At 41.9% G+C, this 21,905-nt stretch overlaps 5 protein-coding genes across 5 annotated transcripts; 2 read left to right on the plus strand and 3 right to left on the minus strand.

Moving 5' to 3' along the window:
- Positions 1-2,152: 2,152 nt before the first annotated feature.
- Positions 2,153-2,695, minus strand: LOC138412269 (histone H3). The gene has a single exon (XM_069535764.1). It carries the CDS (start codon positions 2,693-2,695, stop codon positions 2,285-2,287), a length of 411 nt encoding a protein of 136 aa, XP_069391865.1. The 3' UTR covers positions 2,153-2,284.
- Positions 2,696-3,002: 307 nt separating this feature from the next.
- LOC138412492 (histone H2A) lies at positions 3,003-3,481 on the plus strand. The gene has a single exon (XM_069536462.1). The coding sequence runs from the start codon at positions 3,043-3,045 to the stop codon at positions 3,427-3,429; it is 387 nt and encodes a 128-aa protein (XP_069392563.1). The 5' UTR covers positions 3,003-3,042; the 3' UTR covers positions 3,430-3,481.
- A 3,221-nt stretch (positions 3,482-6,702) lies between these two features.
- Positions 6,703-8,713, minus strand: LOC138412420 (histone H1-like). The gene has a single exon (XM_069536268.1). It carries the CDS (start codon positions 7,481-7,483, stop codon positions 6,860-6,862), a length of 624 nt encoding a protein of 207 aa, XP_069392369.1. The 5' UTR covers positions 7,484-8,713; the 3' UTR covers positions 6,703-6,859.
- Positions 8,714-11,466: 2,753 nt separating this feature from the next.
- On the minus strand, positions 11,467-11,863 carry LOC138412474 (histone H2B). The gene has a single exon (XM_069536431.1). The coding sequence runs from the start codon at positions 11,839-11,841 to the stop codon at positions 11,467-11,469; it is 375 nt and encodes a 124-aa protein (XP_069392532.1). The 5' UTR covers positions 11,842-11,863.
- A 5,996-nt stretch (positions 11,864-17,859) lies between these two features.
- On the plus strand, positions 17,860-18,611 carry LOC138412226 (histone H1-like). Its single transcript, XM_069535648.1, has one exon. The coding sequence runs from the start codon at positions 17,932-17,934 to the stop codon at positions 18,553-18,555; it is 624 nt and encodes a 207-aa protein (XP_069391749.1). The 5' UTR covers positions 17,860-17,931; the 3' UTR covers positions 18,556-18,611.
- Positions 18,612-21,905: the final 3,294 nt, after the last annotated feature.

Raw genomic sequence — 21,905 nt, forward strand, 5'->3', positions numbered from 1 at the left:
TGGGAAATATTATTAGATGTTTAATGTCTATGTCATATGTCAGAACAAGAGCAAGAGTGTGATTGAAACAGTGAGTTGGTTTAATTACATTTACAGTGAAATTGAATCTATTAATGAATTTAATGATGAAGACTGTTATTGAGATCAACATGAACATTGAACTCATTTATTATTAGGACTTTATCTGTCCTAAGAACCAGCACAGATACAAATTCAGAGTATGGGCCAGAAGATCGTAACTGATGTCTACATCACTATTACTTTTCTATTCATTAAATGCATTACTAACTTCTTTATTCACAATCAGCAGCACGGTGTGAAGCTGATTAATCTGCAGAACGTTTTTGTTCAAGTCAACATGAATCAGAATAACAGAGGAAGGTTTCCAGCATCTTGTTGAATCAATGTCACAAAGAACTGTGACTTTTTTGATGGTAAAGGGAGGCACTACCCAGTAGAGACTGGATTCTTCACTTGTTACCCTGTGTTTATTATTGATGATTACTGTTGTCTGCAGACTTTGGAGAGACACAACTGCTCCAGTTAACTTTTACTGTCACCAAGTGTTTTCTTATTTCTGCTTGATACTTATACTTTATTTTCTTGTTTTGTGTGTGATTAAAACAAAACAGATAAGAGATATAAACTTGAAGGTGACACATTTTCCTACATTGATGTGATACACAAGTAAAGTCCAGTGATCTGAACACTGCTGGAAGTTTGTATCAAGCAAGAAAATGTGTGAGGCTTTGTGTGATGACTCTGCCAATGACCATGGATTTATTGGTTCAGTTGATCATTGATCATTTGTTAACAATACGCTTATTCAGATGATTGATGATTAAATGAGCAACTAAACATTATTGATAATTTCTTAACAAACTGATACAATTGCACAATTTGTCCACAATGGAGCAGTGCATGCAAATGATACAGCATTATGACAGGCTATATCGAAAGTTAACACTTGACTAAACAAACAGGCACTAACATAAGTGACAAGGTGTAGCATATGAGCTGGGGTACACACCTGCACATTCACTCAGCTCAGGACCTCCTGGGCGAAGCTAATAGCATGCTAATTATCACATGAGCTTCTAAACAAAGTAGAATATTGACAACCAGCGTCATAATGAAACACAACATCAGGTATAAATGATGATAACTCACAATGTCACTGACGCACACTGTTCAAACAAGGATGTTTTACAACTTTTCCGAACAGACCTGCCAGAGGAGGAAGTGAACTACTCTCTAGGTAAGTGTGCTACTAAACACGAGCTGTGTGCACCGTGCTCCAGCAGGGAATCACTGCTACGCTGTTTACTTATTTACTGTTTCGAGAGACCCCCCCGGACAGAAGAGGACTGGTAAGAAATATTGTTTCATTTTTAATGTCATATGTCAGAAGATATAAATGTCTTCATCAGAACGGCTGTAATAGTAGTTTTCATTCATGTTGTCTTCCTGCTCTGACACATCCTCCTTCAAATCATTATCTGCTTCCTCATCTTGGAAGATCAGATCAAGGGCGTCTTGCACAGTTTGTCTTGCTGTCGTAACCTCAGTCACTGAAATGGCAGCTCACTTACATTAATAATCTCATTATTAAGACCCCCAACCCCTCTTTTTAACTCAGTTAGTTCAGAAACATGTATTTCAGTCTATATATTTATTGGATTATTTTGTTCCATAGCTCATGCTTTCAGGTGCAGATCTCTTATCTGTGTCAATTCACCTTCTGAAATCTGTTCCTTACGTAAACAATATATAATCACTCTTATGCTGTTTTACTCTTTTGCTGTTTCGAGACCCCCCCACCCTTCATTACAGTAATCATGTAATCATTGAATCAACAGTGTGAGTGAACTTTTGATAACGTTCCTCTGTTGTACTGACACATGGCCGTGAATGAAAAGTCAGAGGAAATGATTCTTGACATATGTTGACAGTGTTATCTGATCAACACATACAAAAATAGAATATATGTCCAGAATCAGTGTGGTCTGTAATTGTTAATTTAAAAAAAAATGGTCTGACAGATCTAGAGTGTGATTGAAAGTGAAATTGTTTATTCACATTATTAGTCTTTTAATTGAATGAATTAAAAGCTTTGACTGTCATGAGCAGCATCCCTTATATAGGTTGATTATTTGGTGATGAAAGCTTCTAGAGCTATGATCAGTCAGTAACTAGTGAGAGCAGCGGAGGAGTTTTGTCTTGAGTGCAGTGAAGTGGCTCTTAAAAGAGCCGTTGTTATCGTGAGTGGAGCAGCAGCAGTAGTTTAAGCTCTCTCTCCGCGGATGCGGCGGGCCAGCTGGATGTCCTTGGGCATGATGGTCACCCTCTTGGCGTGGATGGCGCACAGGTTGGTGTCCTCGAACAGGCCGACCAGGTAAGCCTCGCTGGCCTCCTGCAGAGCCATGACAGCGGAGCTCTGGAAGCGCAGGTCGGTCTTGAAATCCTGAGCGATTTCTCTGACCAGGCGCTGGAAGGGCAGCTTGCGGATCAGCAGCTCAGTAGATTTCTGGTAGCGACGGATCTCTCTCAGAGCCACGGTACCGGGCCTGTAACGGTGAGGCTTCTTCACGCCGCCGGTGGCCGGGGCGCTTTTGCGCGCAGCCTTGGTGGCAAGCTGCTTCCTGGGGGCTTTGCCTCCGGTGGATTTACGAGCGGTCTGCTTGGTTCTTGCCATTGTATGTTTTTTTTCTCTGATGGGGAGAAAAAGTGAAGTAGAGCAGCGACACTCTGCTTTTAAACGACGGAGCCAGTCGTGAAATGGTGACGCGGTTTCAGATCCCCGGGTCCTGATTGGTGAGAGGCTCCTCCTGGAGCTCAACGCCGCCGAAAGGAGCGACCCACCGCCCGAGTCCCCGCTGCTTATTGGAGAAAAAAGTGGAGAACGACCCCCCCTGCTCCGCTGGAGTCTTCTTCTCTGGTTGGTCTGGCATGATCCGTCCCGCGCGATCCGCTGTCATATAAGCGAGGGTTCGCGCTGGTTGCCGCAGTTTCTCTTGACGTGTTTCAGGAAACGAATTGAAAATGTCCGGAAGAGGCAAAACAGGCGGAAAGGCCAGAGCGAAGGCAAAGACCCGCTCGTCCCGCGCTGGGCTCCAGTTCCCCGTCGGTCGTGTCCACAGGCTGCTGCGTAAAGGCAACTATGCTCAGCGCGTCGGTGCCGGCGCCCCCGTCTACCTGGCGGCTGTGCTGGAGTACCTGACCGCTGAGATCCTGGAGCTGGCTGGAAACGCCGCCCGCGACAACAAGAAGACCCGTATCATCCCCCGCCACCTGCAGCTGGCCGTCCGCAACGACGAGGAGCTCAACAAACTCCTGGGCGGAGTGACCATCGCTCAGGGCGGCGTGCTGCCCAACATCCAGGCTGTTCTGTTGCCCAAGAAGACCGAGAAGGCCGCCAAGTCCAAGTAAAGCGAAGCTGCTGGAAACCACCAACACAAAGGCTCTTTTAAGAGCCACACACTCACCTCTGGTAAAGAGCAAGTCTCCTCATGTCCTTCACCAACTTGGAAAATACACAATTACCGAACAAACACGGTACAGAAGTTAGACCTCAGGTTGTTGGGTACCCATAGCAAATAAACGACTTGTGATTATTATTGTTTCAGGACAATGATCCATTCAAAACAAAAAAAAAAAGAAAGTCGTTTGACAAATTATTTCAAGTTGTGGGTTAAATGATCATGGTGATGGGTAAATTGAGTCCTCTATGGGTAAATGGTGCCACATTAATGACTGATACAAAATGTATTCCATCAATTTAACAAAGGCAAAAACGTTTTAAGTAAAACCATATGTTTGTTTACAGTCTTCAACATGTTACTCAAACATTTTAGTAAGGGTTAAATTCTGACCTTTTTGTGTTAGATACAGAAAGAATGTATGTATACATGTACTTTTGTGTAGTTACAACATGTTTGTGTGACTCGAACATGACATTAGCCAACAAGGTATCCATTAAATACACATTTTAACACATACATACACTTTTACAGTTTGTATATGTGTTAGAATTCAGTGAGCAATGACACACTTGCTCAATTTATCCCACATCCACCATTTTCACAAAACTGGTTCACACAGTAACTCAGATCAACAGTTATTTTGAGGTTATGAACATGATGAATTCACTTTGCATGACTGACTGATTCATCTTACTCTGTTCTCCCCTACGTGTGTATTTAAATGTGTAGCCTGTTTCCACAGAGACTTGAAGTGTAAAGCGGCTGCGCTCTGCTCCACAACATCCATTCAGAGAAACAAACTGTTGAAGTACAGCACCTAAACACACCTAACTGCTCTGTCCATGGTCCTGAAACAATGTGTCTAATTTAGTAGTTTAAAATTATATTCTGAAAGTTAGTAGCCTTCGTCAGACGTGGTTTTAACGTTAGCTCCAACTGTGTGAACACACCTACTGACTGTGTGTTTAGTGACTGAGCTCCACCAAGTTAGATATTTAACGTTATGTAAAGTCGTTCAGCTAGCCAACCTATTTGGTTTGACTACGTTACTGTGAGTAACTTCAGTAATAATGTTTTATTAGATTATTGGTTCAATAACGTTAGTGCAGCTGCTGCAGTGTGAAACTTGTTGAGCTGGACTTTATTTATGAATGAACACTTTACCTACCAGGTATAGATAGACCTGTTTTCATAACTTGCTAACAATTAAAGCAAATTATTGCACATGATGCATTACATTATATATCCAATACTTTTAATGTGAAAGAACTCCATACTGCACATTCATTGTCTTTGTAGTACACTGTTTAATCCCAAACCATATTCAAATACATTGTTGAATATCCACAGAATATAAGGACATAGACTTTGCTTGAAAGTTACACTTATCTCTGCAATAATGCCATACCTTTATGTTTCCTGTCATTTTATTAGGGACGGACGAACCTGAGGAACACAGCTGTGCTGACCGTGTTCTGTCTCTTATGGCAAAAAGGAAAAGACAACACTTTGTATCTAAAGTTTATCAAATCATATAGAAATTGACTCAATATTATTATCATGTGGACCAGAACTGTTTACAACAGTGGTGTGCGGAGATTATAATCACATCTGCACTGAGTCTAATTCACTGTGAATTCTATAACAGGCTAAAAAAAAGAGGTTGTAATAGTAATGGCGGTTATACAAGTATGTATCACATGCAACTTACACATGCAGCTTATTAATATTAACTCATTAAAATTACAATTGAATCACAAAACACAAGCCTTTAATAAAAGTAGTTAACTTGCTTCAAACTGTTCATTAGACGTGTTAAATAAACGGTAAGTTACCACAATAACATCAAAAACCACTTGAGGCTTGTAAGTATATGTAGTGTGATAATGATAATAGATACATCAATAGGTTTTCTTGTTGTAAAGTTTCAGGGTAACTTACCTCTGCTCGGTTCGATGTTACGACTTCGACCATCCCATCAACAACACCGCAGCGCCAGCCGGTTAGCAGTCGCGGGTAGCATTTAGCCTAGCTCCTTAGCCTGAGCTAACCAGGTAACGATAAGCTCTGTGGGAGTGGCTCAGTTGTGAGTCTTCACTCGGCCCACCCATCGTCCACTCGCGCGCCTCCTCTTTGCCCATTTATGGGTTAACCAGGAACTAGGAGGAGTCAGGCCCCGGCAAGATGGCGCTGGGTGAAACGCCCACTGCGAGCCTCATTTTCACTCTTCAGAAACCAACGGGTGACGTCACGGACACTACGTCCATCTTTATATACAGTCTATGGTTTTAACGTGAGCTCCAAGTGTGTGAACACACCTACACAGGGCTGTTGTCAAGGTGGAGAGAACAAGTCAGGATAGGGTTGGAGAGGTTTAGATACAAAGGTAAAGAGATTATGATTTGAAAGAAACTTTCTTTTAAATCTGAAAAACTAAATTGCTATTGAGCAATTACATGTGAGCACTGGGTGTAAATGACTATATGTGGACACACCCAAGCAGAGTCATAGTCAAGATTTGAAAAACAATCTTCAGGTGGGAGTTACTTAGATTTACTTCCACACAAGATGTGTTGATATTTACATGAAACAAATTAACTTAGTGTTTGAATCATGAGATGAGAATAAAACAGGAGCAGCTGACCTACTGGAAAACAAAGCTTCTGACAGGACATGTAGGAGACTTCATCATGGTAGTGGACGATGTTCTGGTTCACAGATTGTAGTGCAGCGCCATCTCTTGGATACCTGATGTTACTACATATTCTCATGTAAAGTGGACATAATCAATTCTAAGCAGCTCAAAGTTAATAACTGACTCATTCTTATGCGTTTACTAAGATAAATATACAGTAAGACAATAAATATGTTTCTACACAACCAAATATGACAAATTAATACTTGTTAAGAAGAAAATCTAAAGTATAAATATTTGATCTAAAGCTGAAATCGATGTACATGATGTTGCACAGAGTGTTTGTGTGTGTGTGTGTGTGTGTGTGTGTGTGTGTGTGTGTGTGTGTGTGTGTGTGTGTGTGTGTGTGTGTGTGTGTGTGTGTGTGTGTGTGTGTGTGTGTGTGTGCGTGTGTGTGTGTGTGTGTGTGTCAGTAGTAGTCTGCTTCTCCTTCAGTGTCTAAAGATATTTTAAATGTATTTGATGTATTTGACATTAAATAACTTGACATTGTAACAAATAAATATTGAACATCTTTCTATCTAACTCGACTCTCTTTAGTTAAGAAGTCAGTCTCTACATATGTGTTGCCAGTGAGTGACAGTGGTGATGTTTGATGAGGAAGCAGCTCTTTGTGGATCGACGTGTGTGGCTCTTAAAAGAGCCTTTTAGCAGGATGAACATGTTTCACAGTGAGGACAGCTCACTTCTTCTTGGCTGCTGTCTTCTTCACTTTGGGTTTGGCAGCCTTCTTCGCGGGGGCTTTCTTGGCTGCAGGAGCCTTTTTCGCCACCTTCTTGGGGCTCTTGACTGCCACCTTCTTAGGGCTCTTGGCCACCTTCTTGGGGCTCTTGGCTGCTTTCTTGGCCGCTGCGGGTTTCGTCACCTTCTTCGGGGACTTTTTAGCGGCTGCTGGCTTCTTGGCTGCCGCTGCTTTGGCCTTTTTAGCCGCTAGGGGTTTCTTGGCGGCGGGTTTCTTCACTTTGGGAGCAGCCTTCTTGACCGGCTTCTTCGCCTTGGGCTCCACCTTCTTGTTGATCTTGAACGAGCCGGAGGCCCCGGTTCCCTTGGTCTGGACCAGAGTCCCCTTGATCACCAGGCCCTTGATGGCGGTGTTGACGCGGGACTTGTTCTTCTCCACATCGTAGCCTCCGGCAGCCAGAGCCTTCTTGAGGGCGGCCGCTGACACGCCGCTCCGCTCCTTGGACGCGGACACGGCTTCGATGATGATCTCCCTGACGCTGGGGCCGACCTTCTTCGGTTTCACAACCTTCTTCTTGGCCGCTTTGGCCGGGGCGGGAGCTGGAGCTGGAGGGACTTCTGCCATCTTTGTCTCTGTGTTTAGATCAACGAGGAACTATCGGAGTGAGTGACCGGACTGATGAAGAGTCCCGATCGGGAGGCGGTACTTGAACACACCATGAGAACCGTGGAGACTCAATCCAGCCGTGGCTCCTGTGTGCAGTGTGAACGCCGAGACACTTGTGTTTTCTCTTCACTGATAAACGAGTGAAACATCAGTGGGTGAGCGGTGCTGGAGGCTGACAGTGAGGAAGCAGGTAGCGGACTTGTGTGTCTTCATATTGAAGTCATGAAGAGCTCTGATGCTCTCTGCATTTTGTCGGTGGAGCCTCCAAACCTCACCCGTTCACCGCGGTGAGCAGCGCTGCTCGGCGGCTTTTCCCACTCGTTTCTCTCCTAAAATGACTTGAAAAGCACCACAGCTCCACCAACATCCGTCTCCCAGCTGCTCCACATGTTTGTTCAGAGAGACCGAGTCAAAACAAGCACCTGCTGATGATCCTTTGGAAGAAAGTCAGGTTATTGTGCAGGCAGCAAACACACCGCTGATGGCCGAGGCTCATGGTGAAGTGGAGCCAGACTTTCTATCAGAGCCGTGAACGTTTCATGCTGAGGATGCTGGAGAGTCATTCTATCATTAGAGCTATATTTCATGTCCATGGGTTGGATCTGTCAATTTGACTAAATATTAATTTCAAACAATGATCTCATTAATATTGGGCCACATTTCTCTTTCATTTAATACAAAAAGTCAACAGGTTCCATCATTTATTAGAAAATGTGTATGATATACTGGAATTTGCATTTTTTTTCTGCTGTCCATTTAAATACTATGCTGCAAGTGTTTGTATATTATGTTCATCATTATTTATGCAAAATAATCATTCAACAATGACAAAGGTTTATCAAAAACAATTTGTCTCATGCATTAAATTATTCCCTTTGTGTGTTTCAAGTAGTGTCATAATTGTATAGCCAGTAACATATTCATATTACAAATGAAGACCTCAGTCTCAACAGACACTCAAGTGTATCCAGAATATACACCCTCAGGGACAATCATGTTGGATGCTCTCACCATTCTTTTTTATTTTTTTTGTGAATTGATAGTCATCAACACTATCAGGAATTAGTTGAGGTCTTGTTTAGACATTTAGCTGCAACGGATTCATGGTCCTGATGTTGTGCATGCTGGATCACTGTCATGTTTACTGGAGCACTTTAATACAATACAGGACTTTGTCAATGTTTTTATTAAAATCTGTGTGACTCTTTTGAAACATGTCTATAATCACACATGTGAACAGACACACACAGCACTGCACTTTTAAAACCTGATTTTAAAATCATAATGAAAAGTACCTTCAGAGCTATTGTATATGACTACAGTACTTCTACTTTTCTATTAATTAAGTGTATTTCTAACTTGTCATTACTCCTTCCACTGTATTTGTTTCATGACACTATTATCTTATAAATGTGACTCTTGTACTTTACTCTTCCATTAGCAGGAGCTGCAGATGTTAACATTTAAATCAAGTGTAGTGTGCAGTCTGGGTTAAAGTCAAGTTTCGACCAAGGTGTTTACATCATAGTGAGCAACATCTCAAACCTATGACTAACTGGAAGACACACGAATAGACTTATGTATCATTTTTGTTGTATATTATTTCCAACCTTGGCAATGGCCCTGCATCGATGTGTTCACATACTTGGAGATACAATCAAAACCACATTTCACAAAGGCTACACATTTTCAGAGTATGATTTTCAACTACTAAATTGAACACATTGTTTCAGGGACATAGACAAAGACAAACAGTTACATTGTCAATCGATCTTATTCATCATGAGATTTTTATATATTTGTTCTCATTTTAACCCTCCTATTGTCCTTGGGGTCATTTTGACAGTATTAAATGTTTAACATCTCTAATTTATAAAAAAAAAAAAAAAATAACTTCATTTTTTGGCTTCACATTTGATTCATGATTTATGTTCAATGACCTGGATGCATAGTGTACGCCCAGGACCCAGGCTGTTTTAGATGTGTAGAAAAAAACATATTTGAAGTATCAATGTTTTACACATATTTATATTGGTTGTTTAGATGATATCGAGGTCACCATAACATCTACTTTTCTAATCATTAAAACTCTTCCCTCTGCTTTGGAGCCTAATCTACCGACCATAACTGTAGTGTGAGAACCACTGATGGTTCATCAGACATGGGGAGACATGCACAGCTGCTTTCTGAACCATTTCCCTCGGTGCTCTATGTGCTTTGTGTTATACTTCTCTAATCAGTCCTAATGTAACTCTTATCTTTAACCAAGCTTGTTACAGACTCTATTCCTACTTGACGGGAACGTGCTAAAGTTCTACTGTTCCACAAAATTGGTCAAGTGTCAGACCTTAATATCTACAGTCCTACATCCAACCTCTGCTCCTGTGGGGGCGCTAGTGCACCATAGAGTTTATTATCAGCGGATCCACAGAGGGGGAATACGTCCACCTCTGTCTTCTAGCACGTCCTCATGCTAGCTATGAATAGCTGTGATTCCCGCGTATCACACTATTGACTAGATCTCATCTGACTGAAGAGAAATGTCTGGACGAGGAAAGGGAGGAAAAGGTCTCGGTAAAGGAGGCGCAAAGCGTCACCGCAAAGTTCTCCGTGATAACATCCAGGGAATCACCAAGCCCGCCATCCGCCGCCTGGCTCGCCGTGGCGGAGTGAAGCGTATCTCCGGTCTGATCTACGAGGAGACCCGCGGCGTGTTGAAGGTTTTCCTGGAGAATGTCATCCGCGATGCTGTCACCTACACCGAGCACGCCAAGAGGAAGACCGTGACCGCCATGGACGTGGTGTATGCTCTGAAGAGACAGGGCCGCACTCTGTACGGCTTCGGTGGATAAACTCACTTTCAACAGCTCAACAACACAACGGCTCTTTTAAGAGCCACACACTGAGTCAATGAGAGCTCACATCCTCTGCTCAACACTCATCACTAGTTCTTCCAGAGAAAAACAATCAATCAGGGTCTGATCACTGATGAAAACATGAACTTAATAATAATCAACCATATATAAACCAGGTTAGCATAAGAATGAAACTAATTTGCCTCTGTTTCTCTCAGTAGTTAGTTTCAACCCAACATGTATAAAAACACAACATTCATATCCACATTTACACCTTAACTCTAATATGGATATTGAACCTTCACTATCTCAGACTGGTAAAGTATCATGTTCTTATGTGACTGTCCAGAACGAGGATGCAGACTGGACCACAGTCATAAGATGGGTGGTGGAGTGGAACTTGATTAATTTCTTAAAACCCACAGATCCTGCTGTACTACATTAAAGAAAATATGTTTCGTTTTTCTGAATTGAAAACGTTTTTTATTTTACACCTGTATTCCTCCTTGACTTTTCATGGCTCCTTCCCAGCATTAACTTTTCTATAAGAACACTCTGCACTCAGAGGGCTGTGTTGTTCCTCCCTAACAGTCTTAGCATGTCTTTCTAACCCAGACGCTGTTGAAGTAACAATACTGGAGATATCAATGTCCTGACTTTCAATGTGTGAAATATCAAATGTTTTTCCTTCACTCATTTTAAGTTTTAAATGATTGAACCATCTAAATAAGCTTGTTGTTAACAAATGATCTGATCAACAGAACCAATAAATCCATTATCATTAGCAGACTCATCACAAAATACGTTTTCTTGAAACAAAGTTCCAGTAGTGTAAAAATATATCAATTTCAAGTTCATGTCTCTAATCATATATTTGTTGTCATGTCCATTAACACTGAGTTAATCACTGAATTCACTCCTTGTGATGTGATTTGTGGAAAAATACTGCAACAAGAAAACGTTCCTGTAAAGTGGCTATTTGAGTGTTGGTGCACATGTTGTTCGAGTCAGGACAGTTTGTCTCCATAGAGAAAGTGTGTGGCTCTTAAAAGAGCCGTTGGTTTGATGTCATGTCTCCAGAGTGGTTTACTTGGAGCTGGTGTACTTGGTCACGGCCTTGGTGCCCTCAGACACGGCGTGTTTAGCCAGCTCACCGGGCAGCAGCAGGCGGACGGCGGTCTGAATCTCCCTGGAGGTGATGGTGGAGCGCTTGTTGTAATGAGCCAGACGAGAGGCCTCACCGGCGATGCGCTCGAAGATGTCGCTCACGAAGGAGTTCATGATGCCCATGGCCTTGGAGGAGATCCCAGTGTCGGGGTGGACCTGCTTCAGCACCTTGTACACGTAGATGGCGTAGCTCTCCTTCCTGCTCTTTCTCCTCTTCTTTCCGCCCTTACCGGGGGCCTTCGTCACCGCTTTCTTGGAGCCCTTCTTGGGCGCGGACTTCGCTGGTTCAGGCATCGTCACGATATTACTCGATCAAATGAATGAAGTCGTCAGTGAACAGGCTGTATTTGAACACAACACATGTAAAGTGGCTGTGCTGTTTCCTCTCTGTGATTGGCTGAATGTTGATCGTCAGTGTAACAGCAGTGGGCGTGTCTCCATGTCCAGAGTCCATTATTCTGCTGCTGACAGAGGTTGAACTGTAGAGATGAACTGGAACATTTGGGGGGTTAAGAAATGCATGATGTCTGAAACTATATATGTTCTTATTATTGATGTTAGTATCACATTAGTATCATTTCAAACTATCTGAACTAAAGTGACCTGATAAAGACATCATGTCTATTATCTCAAAGAAGACTAATAGAAATGTGTTTTTGTTGCAGTCATTCCTAACAAATGACTGATCATTTAGTATTTCTGCATAATACACTCTGTGTGAATGGACATAAACTTGAAGGCGACACATTTTCCCACATCCCTGTGATACACAAGTAAAGTCCAGTGATCTGAACACTGCTGGAAGTTTGTATCAAGAGGCTTTGTGTGATGAGTCTGCTAATGACGATGGATTTATTGGTTCTGTTGATAGCACAGAATTGAATAGAATGCCTTTAATGCCATCACACAATGAAGCATTGCAAAATTACAGCAGCTACCACTGAAAGGTGCACTTAGTAAAAAAAATGAATAAATATAACAATAAAAATGAACATGTTTACAGGAAAAACATGTTAAAACTATACAAAATACTGCAAAAAGAGGAAGTTGTGGTTGGATAGTATAACAATTCATTTTTGAGTTCAGTGTTCTGAAATCCCTTGGATAGAAGCGGTTCCTCAGTCTATTGGTTCTGCATTTTAATGACATGAGCAACTTCCCAGACAGCATCCGGTTAAACAATCCATGGCCAGGGTGTAAAGAGTCCCTGGAGACTCTCAATCAATCAATCAATCAATCAATCAATCAATCAATCAATCAATCAATCAAATGTATTCATATAGCATGGTATCACCTCAAACAGTTGTCTCATGGAGCTGCACAAAAGTCCAAGATCTTAAAAAAGACTAAATCCAACTTGTTCCACACAGAGCAAGCATGAGCCAAAGTGGGGAGGCAAAACTCCCAGGTGAAAGAAATCTCTGGCAGAACCGGGCTCGGTCTGGACGGCCTCTGCCAGGACCGCTTGGGGTGAGTGTAGAAAAAAGAAATAGGGTAAAAAAAAAGGAAAGAGGGGGGGTCGGGGTCACAGTCTCAGGTCATGGGCTTGAATCCAGCCCGGGAATCTCCACGTGGACGTTGGCATGGTCTTCCAAGGGCGTGTCGGTCCCCCTGGGCACTCCTGCCTCCCTCATGGTCCAACATGCAGAGCAGGTGGACCCATGGCTCCAAAGGTTAAAGGTCCTCAGGTGAGAATGCTGGTGGTTGCGTGACCCTCATGTCAGCCCTGCTACTGACCGGCGACCTCCACTAGGTCCATCCCTCATCAGGACCCGAGCCAGGACGGGCTCCAGAGAGCCAAACAGCATGAACTAAGGAGGGGAGGAGAAGACCCAAGGCAGAGAGAGACATAACAATAAGAAATTCTGATCCTTGATGTCCTTAAGACAGTTTTGAAATCAAATGAAATGGTTCAGTTCGTCTGGCTTCATAGATAAATATGATTGGGTGTCATCTGCATAGCATTGAAAAATAATGTTATGTTTTCTAATAATATTGCCTAATGGTAACATGTATAAATTAAAGAGTATTGGACCAAGAACCGAACCTTGTGGAACTCCATCATTAACTTTAGTGTATGATGAGTATTCATTATTAACACTAACAAAGTGGAATCTATTTTATAAATAAGACCTAAACCAGCTTAATGCTGTCCCTCCAATCCCAACCTCTTGCTCTAATCTTTGAAGGAGAATGTTATGGTCAATGGTGTCAAATGCAGCACTGAGATCTAACATGACCAGCATGGAGACAAGTCCCTGGTCAGAGGCTAGGAGAATATCATTTGAGACTTTTAAAAGTGCTGACTCTGTACTATGGTGCATTCTAAATCCAGACTGATAGGCCTCCTGCAGGTCATTTCCCTGGAGGTGATCGAGCAGCTGATTTACAACGGCTCTTTCTAAAAGTTTAGAAGTAAAGGGGAGGTTTGATATAGGTCTGTAATATGCTATTGATAAGTTGCTATTGATAAGATTCAATACAGTGCTGTCGACTTCTAAGAAAACCTCTTTAAAGAGCTGAGTAGGGATGGGGTCCAGCTAGCAGGTTACTAAGCAGGTGATTACTAAAGTAAGTCAGGGTCATTCATGTGTTTGTGGTAATTGACATCAATATTTCTAGTTTAGTTGTTTACACATCCTGTTGTTCCTTCACATCAAGAGATTCAACTATCCTACATTGAACACTCACGTTACACTGAGATCATATTTCTGTACATTTTCAGATGTTGTTAAGATGGCGTCGCAGGTGGCAGCAGGTGAGGCTGGTGAACATCACATCCAGCACCTGGACCATCAGCATCAGTCTGCTCTTCCCACTTTTATTGCCCCTCTACACCAGAGATGTCCAACTCAAGCATATTATATGTCTATCTTATCTTGGCCCGTCGGTGCACAATGTCAGGCTAGACGCAGAGCGAGTGCTCCTCTCCACTCACTCGCAGAGTATTGGGTGATATACTATTATTTTTCCAGCGTTGCAGAGATCCCAGTGCCTGCCCAATCAATTTCAGTGTGTCTCTCAAGAAAATCTCTCTCTCTCTCTTTTTCCTTCTGTCTTTCTCTCTCCATCTCACTCTGGCCAGAGAGCCAGGCGGAGTGCACAGCCAGAGCCTGTGTGCTGCTCTCTGGGCCCCATCAAGTTCCCCCACACGCTTTTCTCTGTGATGAAGATGTGAATTTAAATTCTTGTGCTGTCCTTTCTGGAATACCAGCCGACCAAAATTTACATGAGAATACAATATTTACATAAAATATAAAAAGGATATGAACAGGTTTAAGAGTAAGGCAGAAACAAGGTGAATGAGGTGCAGAGAGGGCAGTGAGGTCTTGATGATTTTGTTCTGCTGTCCTCACCACTCTCTGCAGGCGTTTGCGGTCCATAGTAGATGTGCTGCCGTACCACACAGTGATGCAGTAGGTCAATATGCTCTCGATGATGCAGCTGTAGAAGTTGCTTCAGTGATGCACACCCTCACTACATCTTGAGGGTTTCCACAGCAACAAATCTAACTCCAAACATTAATGAACTGGCAGCCTAGAACAGATGCCAAACATCTGGCTCTGGCACATGTAAATAAAAGAAGAATGTAGTCAACCTAAATATGTTTTATTTTGCAATTTATCCAATATCCTGTCTATCCTGTTTAACAAATGTTGACTCTGATGACACAAGAGTCATCAGCCTCATCAGGGACAGTGATGAGTCTGTGTACAGATGGAAGGTTGAACAGCTGGTCCTCTGGTGTGGTCAGAACAACCTGGAGCTGAACAATCTTAAAACTGTGGAGATGATGCTGGACTTCAAGAGGAACTCCCCAACACTGCCCCCTCACCATCCTCAACAGTACTGTGTCTGCTGTGGAGACCTTCAGGTTTCAGTGATTCACAATCTCCCAGGACCAAAAGCTAAAGTGGGCCTCCAACATCGACACCTTCACCAGAAGGCCCAGTAGAGGATGTACATCCTGTGCCTGCTCATCACATTCGGATCACATTCTCCAGGAAAAACTTCACGTTCCCGTCAAGTAGGAATAGAGTCTGTAACAAGCTTGGTTAAAGATAAGAGTTACATTAGGACTGATTAGAGAAGTATAACACAAAGCACATAGAGCACCGAGGGAAATGGTTCAGAAAGCTGCTGTGCATGTCTCCCCATGTCTGATGAACCATCAGTGGTTCTCACACGACAGTTATGGTTGGTAGATTAGGCTCCAAAGCAGAGGGAAGAGTTTTAATGATTAGACAAGTAGATGTTATGGTGACCTCGATATCATCTAAACAACCAATATAAATATGTGTAAATCATTGATACTTCAAATATGTTTTTTCTACACATCTAAAACAGCCTGGGTCCTGGGTGTACACTATGCATCCAGGTCATTGAAGATAAATCATGAATCATATGTGAAGCCAAAAAATGAAGTTAACTTTTTTTATATATATATATAAATTAGAGATGTTAAACATGTAATACTGTCAAAATGACCCCAAGGACAATAGGAGGGTTAAAATGAGAACAAATATATAAAAATCTCATGATGAATAGGACCGATTGACAATGTAACTGTTTGTCTTTGTCCATGTCCCTGAAACAATGTGTCCAATTTAGTAGTTGAAAATCATACTGTGAAAATGTGTAGCCTTTGTGAAATGTGCTTTTGATTGTATCTCCAAGTGTGTGAACACATCGATGCAGGGCCATTGCCAAGGTTGGAAATAATATACAACAAAAATGATACATTAGTCTGTTCCTGTGTCTTCCAGTTAGTCATAGGTTTGAGTTGTTGCTCACTATGATGTAAACACCTTGGTCAAAACTTGACTTTAACCCAGACTGCACACTACACTTGATTTAAATGTTAACATCTGCAGCTCCTGCTAATGGAAGAGTAAAGTACAAGAGTCACATTTATAAGATAATAGTGTCATGAAACAAATACAGTGGAAGGAGTAATGACAAGTTAGAAATACACACAATGAATAGAAAAGTAGAAGTACTGTAGTCATATACAATAACTCTGAAGGTACTTTTCATTATGTTTTTATAATCAGGTTTTAAAAGTGTAGTGCTGTGTGTGTCCGGTCACATGTGTGATTATAGACATGATTCAAAAGAGTCACACAGATTTTAATAAAAACATTGACAAAGTCCTGTATTGTATTAAAGTGCTCCAGTAAACATGACAGTGATCCAGCATGCACAACATCAGGACCATGAATCTGGAGCAGCTAAATGTCTAAACAAGACCTCAACTAATTCCTGATATAGTTGATGACTATCAATTCACAAAATAAATAAAAAAGAATGGTGAGAGCATCCAACATGATTGTCCCTGAGGGTGTATATTCTGGATACACTTGAGTGTCTGTTGAGACTGAGGTCTTCATTTGTAATATGAATATGTTACTGGCTATAAAATTCTGAGACTATTTGAAACACACAAAGGGAATAATTTAATGCATGAGACAAATAGTTTTTGATAAACCTTTGTCATTGTTGAATGATTATTTTGCATATATAATGATGAACGTAATATACAAACACTTGCAGCATAGTATTTAAATGAATATTAGGTTTTTACTAAAATGGACAGCAGAAAAAATGCATATTCCAGTATTTCATACACATTTTCTAATAAATGATGGAACCTGTTGACTTTTTGTATTAAATGAAAGAGAAATGTGGCCCAATATTAATGAGATCATAGTTTGAAGTGAATATTTAGTCAAATTGACTAATCCAACCCATGGACATGAAATGTAGCTCTAATGATAGAATGACTCTCCAGCATTCTCAGCATGAAACGTTCACGGCTCTGATAGAAAGTCTGGCTCCACTTCACCATGAGCCTCGGCCATCAGCGGTGTGTTTGCTGCCTGCACAATAACCTGACTTTCTTCCAAAGGATCATCAGCAGGTGCTTGTTTTGACTCGGTCTCTCTGAACAAACATGTGGAGCAGCTGGGAGACGGATGTTGGTGGAGCTGTGGTGCTTTTCAAGTCATTTTAGGAGAGAAACGAGTGGGAAAAGCCGCCGAGCAGCGCTGCTCACCGCGGTGAACGGGTGAGGTTTGGAGGCTCCAGCGACAAAATGCAGAGAGCATCAGAGCTCTTCATGACTTCAATATGAAGACACACAAGTCCGCTACCTGCTTCCTCACTGTCAGCCTCCAGCACCGCTCACCCACTGATGTTTCACTCGTTTATCAGTGAAGAGAAAACACAAGTGTCTCGGCGTTCACACTGCACACACGAGCCACGGCTGGATTGAGTCTCCACGGTTCTCATGGTGTGTTCAAGTACCGCCTCCCGATCGGGACTCTACATCAGTCCGGCCACTCACTCCGATAGTTCCTCGTTGATCTAAACACAGAGACAAAGATGGCAGAAGTCGCTCCAGCTCCAGCCGCCGTCCCGGCCAAAGCGGCCAAGAAGAAGGTTGTGAAACCGAAGAAGGTCGGCCCCAGCGTCAGGGAGATCATCATCGAAGCCGTGTCCGCGTCCAAGGAGCGGAGCGGCGTGTCAGCGGCCGCCCTCAAGAAGGCTCTGGCTGCCGGAGGCTACGATGTGGAGAAGAACAAGTCCCGCGTCAACACCGCCATCAAGGGCCTGGTGATCAAGGGGACTCTGGTCCAGACCAAGGGAACCGGGGCCTCCGGCTCGTTCAAGATCAACAAGAAGGTGGAGCCCAAGGTGAAGAAGCCGGTCAAGAAGGCTGCTCCCAAAGTGAAGAAGCCCGCCGCCAAGAAACCCCTAGCGGCTAAAAAGGCCAAAGCAGCGGCAGCCAAGAAGCCAGCAGCCGCTAAAAAGTCCCCGAAGAAGGTGACGAAACCAGCAGCGGCCAAGAAAGCAGCCAAGAGCCCCAAGAAGGTGGCGAAGAGCCCTAAGAAGGTGGCAGTCAAGAGCCCCAAGAAGGTGGCGAAAAAGGCTCCTGCAGCCAAGAAAGCCCCCGCGAAGAAGGCTGCCAAACCCAAAGTGAAGAAGACAGCAGCCAAGAAGAAGTGAGCTGTCCTCACTGTGAAACATGTTCATCCTGCTAAAAGGCTCTTTTAAGAGCCACACACGTCGATCCACAAAGAGCTGCTTCCTCATCAAACATCACCACTGTCACTCACTGGCAACACATATGTAGAGACTGACTTCTTAACTAAAGAGAGTCGAGTTAGATAGAAACATGTTCGATATTTATTTGTTACAATGTCAAGATTAAGAAGTAATTTAATGTAAAATACAAATACATTTAAAATATCTTTAGACACTGAAGGAGAAGCAGACTACTACGGACACACACACACACACACACACACACACACACACACACACACACACACACACACACAAACACTGTGCAACATCATGTGCATCGATTTCAGCTTTACATCATACATTTATACTTTAGATTTTCTTCTTAACAAGTATTCATTTGTCATATTTGGTTGTGTAGAAACACATTTATTGTCTTACTGTATATTTATCTTAGTAAACGCATAAGAATGAGTCAGTTATTGACTTTGAGCTGCTTAGAATTGTCGATTTACACTTTGCATGAGAATATGTAGTAACATCCGGATTCCAAGAGATGGCGCTGCACTACAATATGTGAACCAGAACACCGTCCACTACCATGATGAAGTCTCCTACATGTCCTGTCAGAAGCTTTGTTTTCCAGTAGGTCAGCTGCTCCTGTTTTATTCTCATCTCATGATTCAAACACTAAGTTAATTTGTTTCATGTAAATATCAACACATCTTGTGTGGAAGTAAATCTAAGTAACTCCCACCTGAAGATTGTTTTTCAAATCTTGACTATGACTCTGCTTGGGTGTGTCCACATATAGTCATTTACACCCAGTGCTCACATGTAATTGCTCAATAGCAATTTAGTTTTTCAGATTTAAAAGAGTTTCTTTCAAATCATCATCTCTTTACCTTTGTATCTAAACCTCTCGAACCCTATCCTGACTTGTTCTCTCCACCTTGACAACAGCCCTGTGTAGGTGTGTTCACACACTTGGAGCTCACGTTAAAACCATAGACTGTATATAAAGATGGGCGTAGTGTCCGTGACGTCACCCGTTGGTTTGTGAAGAGCGAAAATGAGGCTCGCAGTGGGCGTTTCACCCAGCGCCATCTTGCCGGGGCCTGACTCCTCCTAGTTCCTGGTTAACCCATAAATGGGCAAAGAGGAGGCGCGCGAGTGGACGCTGGGTGGGCCGAGTGAAGACTCACAACTGAGCCACTCCCACAGAGCTTATCGTTACCTGGTTAGCTCAGGCTAAGGAGCTAGGCTAAATGCTACCCACGACTGCTAACCGGCTAGCGCTGCGGTGTTGTTGCTGGGATGGTCGAAGTCGTAACATCGAACCGAGCAGAGGTAAGTTACCCTGAAACTTTACAACAAGAAAACCTATTGATGTATCTATTATCATTATCACACTACATATACTTACAAGCCTCAAGTGGTTTTTGATGTTATTGTGGTAACTTACCGTTTATTTAACACGTCTAATGAACAGTTTGAAGCAAGTTAACTACTTTTATTAAAGGCTTGTGTTTTGTCATTTAATTGTAATGTTAATGAGTTCATATTAATAAGCTGCATGTGTAAGTTGCATGTGATACAGACTTGTATAACCGCCATTACTATTACAACCTCTTATAGCCTGTTATAGAATTCACAGTGAATTAGACTCAGTGCAGATGTGATTATAATCTCCACACACCACTGTTGTAAACAGTGCTCATATTTATTATATATGTATCTGTTTTAACACTGAGAGAAGTTGAGGGACTTGAAGTGGACTGTTATCAACAGCACTGTGAGATATTATCACCCTTGAATATTACAGATGTGGTAGAAAGACATTTTATATATTTGTACAATGTTTATTTGTTTTAGTACATCACTGTACTAAAAGCACGGCGACACATGATGTCCTCAGAATCCACTGTGGCAGCAGCAACATGGTGGAGATCAGATGCTTCAGGCTGGTCAACATGATAATAATATTGATTCAATTTCTATATGATTTGATAAACTTAGATACAAAGTGTTGTCTTTTCCTTTTTGCCTTAAGAGCCAGAACACGGTCAGCACAGCTGTGTTCCTCAGGTTCGTCCGTCCCTAATAAAATGACAGGAAACATAAAGTTATGGCATTATTGCAGAGATAAGTGTTACTTTCAAACAAAGTCTATGTCCTTATATTCTGTGGATATTCAACAATGTATTTGAATATGGTTTGGGATTAAACAGTGTACTACAAAGACAATGAATGTGCAGTATGGAGTAATCTTACATTAAAAGTATTGGATATATAATGTAATGCATCATGTGCAATAATTTGCTTTAATTGTTAGCAAGTTATGAAAACAGGTCTATACCTGGTAGGTAAAGTGTTCATTCATAAATAAAGTCCAGCTCAACAAGTTTCACACTGCAGCAGCTGCACTAACGTTATTTCTGAAACAATAATCTAATAAAACATTATTACTGAAGTTACTCACAGTAACGTAGTCAAGCCAAATAGTTTGGCGAGGTGAACAACTTTACATAACGTTAAATATCTAACTTGGTGGAGCTCAGTCACTAAACACACAGTCAGTAGGTGTGTTCACACACTTGGAGCTCACGTTAAAACCACATCTGACGAAGGCTACTAACTTTCAGAATATAATTTTAAACTACTAAATTAGACACATTGTTTCAGGACCATGGACAGAGCAGTTAGGTGTGTTTAGGTGCTGTACTTCAACAGTTTGTTTCTCTGAATGGATGTTGTGGAGCAGAGCGCAGCCGCTTTACACTTCAAGTCTATGTGGAAACAAGCTACACATTTAAATACACACGTAGGGGAAAACAGAGTAAGATGAACCAGTCAGTCATGCAAAGTGAATTCATCATGTTCATAACCTCAAAATAACTATTGATCTGAGTTACTGTGTGAACCAGTTTTGTGAAAATGGTGGATATGGGAATGGGAATATGTGCAATGGGATAAATTGAGTCATTGCTCACTTAATTCTAACACACATACAAACTGTAAAAGTGTATGTATGTGTTAAAATGTGTATTTAATGGATACCTTGTTGGCTAATGTCATGTTCGAGTCACACAAACATGTTAACTACACAAAAGTACATGTACATTCTTTCTGTATCTAACACAAAAAGGTCAGAATTGAACCCTTACTAAAATGTTTGAGTAACATGTTGAACAAAAGTAAACAAACATGGTTTTACTTTAAACGTTTTTGCCTTTGTTAAATTGATGGAATATATGTTGTACCAGTTATTAATGTGGCACCATTTCCCCATAGAGTGTAAATCTGAAAAAATACTAATCACCTGCTTTATC

This window comes from Paralichthys olivaceus, chromosome 12, assembly GCF_024713975.1.
Source record: "Paralichthys olivaceus isolate ysfri-2021 chromosome 12, ASM2471397v2, whole genome shotgun sequence".
In the NCBI taxonomy this organism is placed as follows: domain Eukaryota; kingdom Metazoa; phylum Chordata; class Actinopteri; order Pleuronectiformes; family Paralichthyidae; genus Paralichthys; species Paralichthys olivaceus.

What these genes read in the sequence shown, in the direction of transcription:
- LOC138412474 (XM_069536431.1), bottom strand. Translation starts at nt 11,841, where the DNA reads ATGCCTGAACCAGCGAAGTCCGCGCCCAAGAAGGGCTCCAAGAAAGCG.
- LOC138412269 (XM_069535764.1), bottom strand. Translation starts at nt 2,695, where the DNA reads ATGGCAAGAACCAAGCAGACCGCTCGTAAATCCACCGGAGGCAAAGCC.
- LOC138412420 (XM_069536268.1), bottom strand. Translation starts at nt 7,483, where the DNA reads ATGGCAGAAGTCCCTCCAGCTCCAGCTCCCGCCCCGGCCAAAGCGGCC.
- LOC138412492 (XM_069536462.1), top strand. Translation starts at nt 3,043, where the DNA reads ATGTCCGGAAGAGGCAAAACAGGCGGAAAGGCCAGAGCGAAGGCAAAG.
- LOC138412226 (XM_069535648.1), top strand. Translation starts at nt 17,932, where the DNA reads ATGGCAGAAGTCGCTCCAGCTCCAGCCGCCGTCCCGGCCAAAGCGGCC.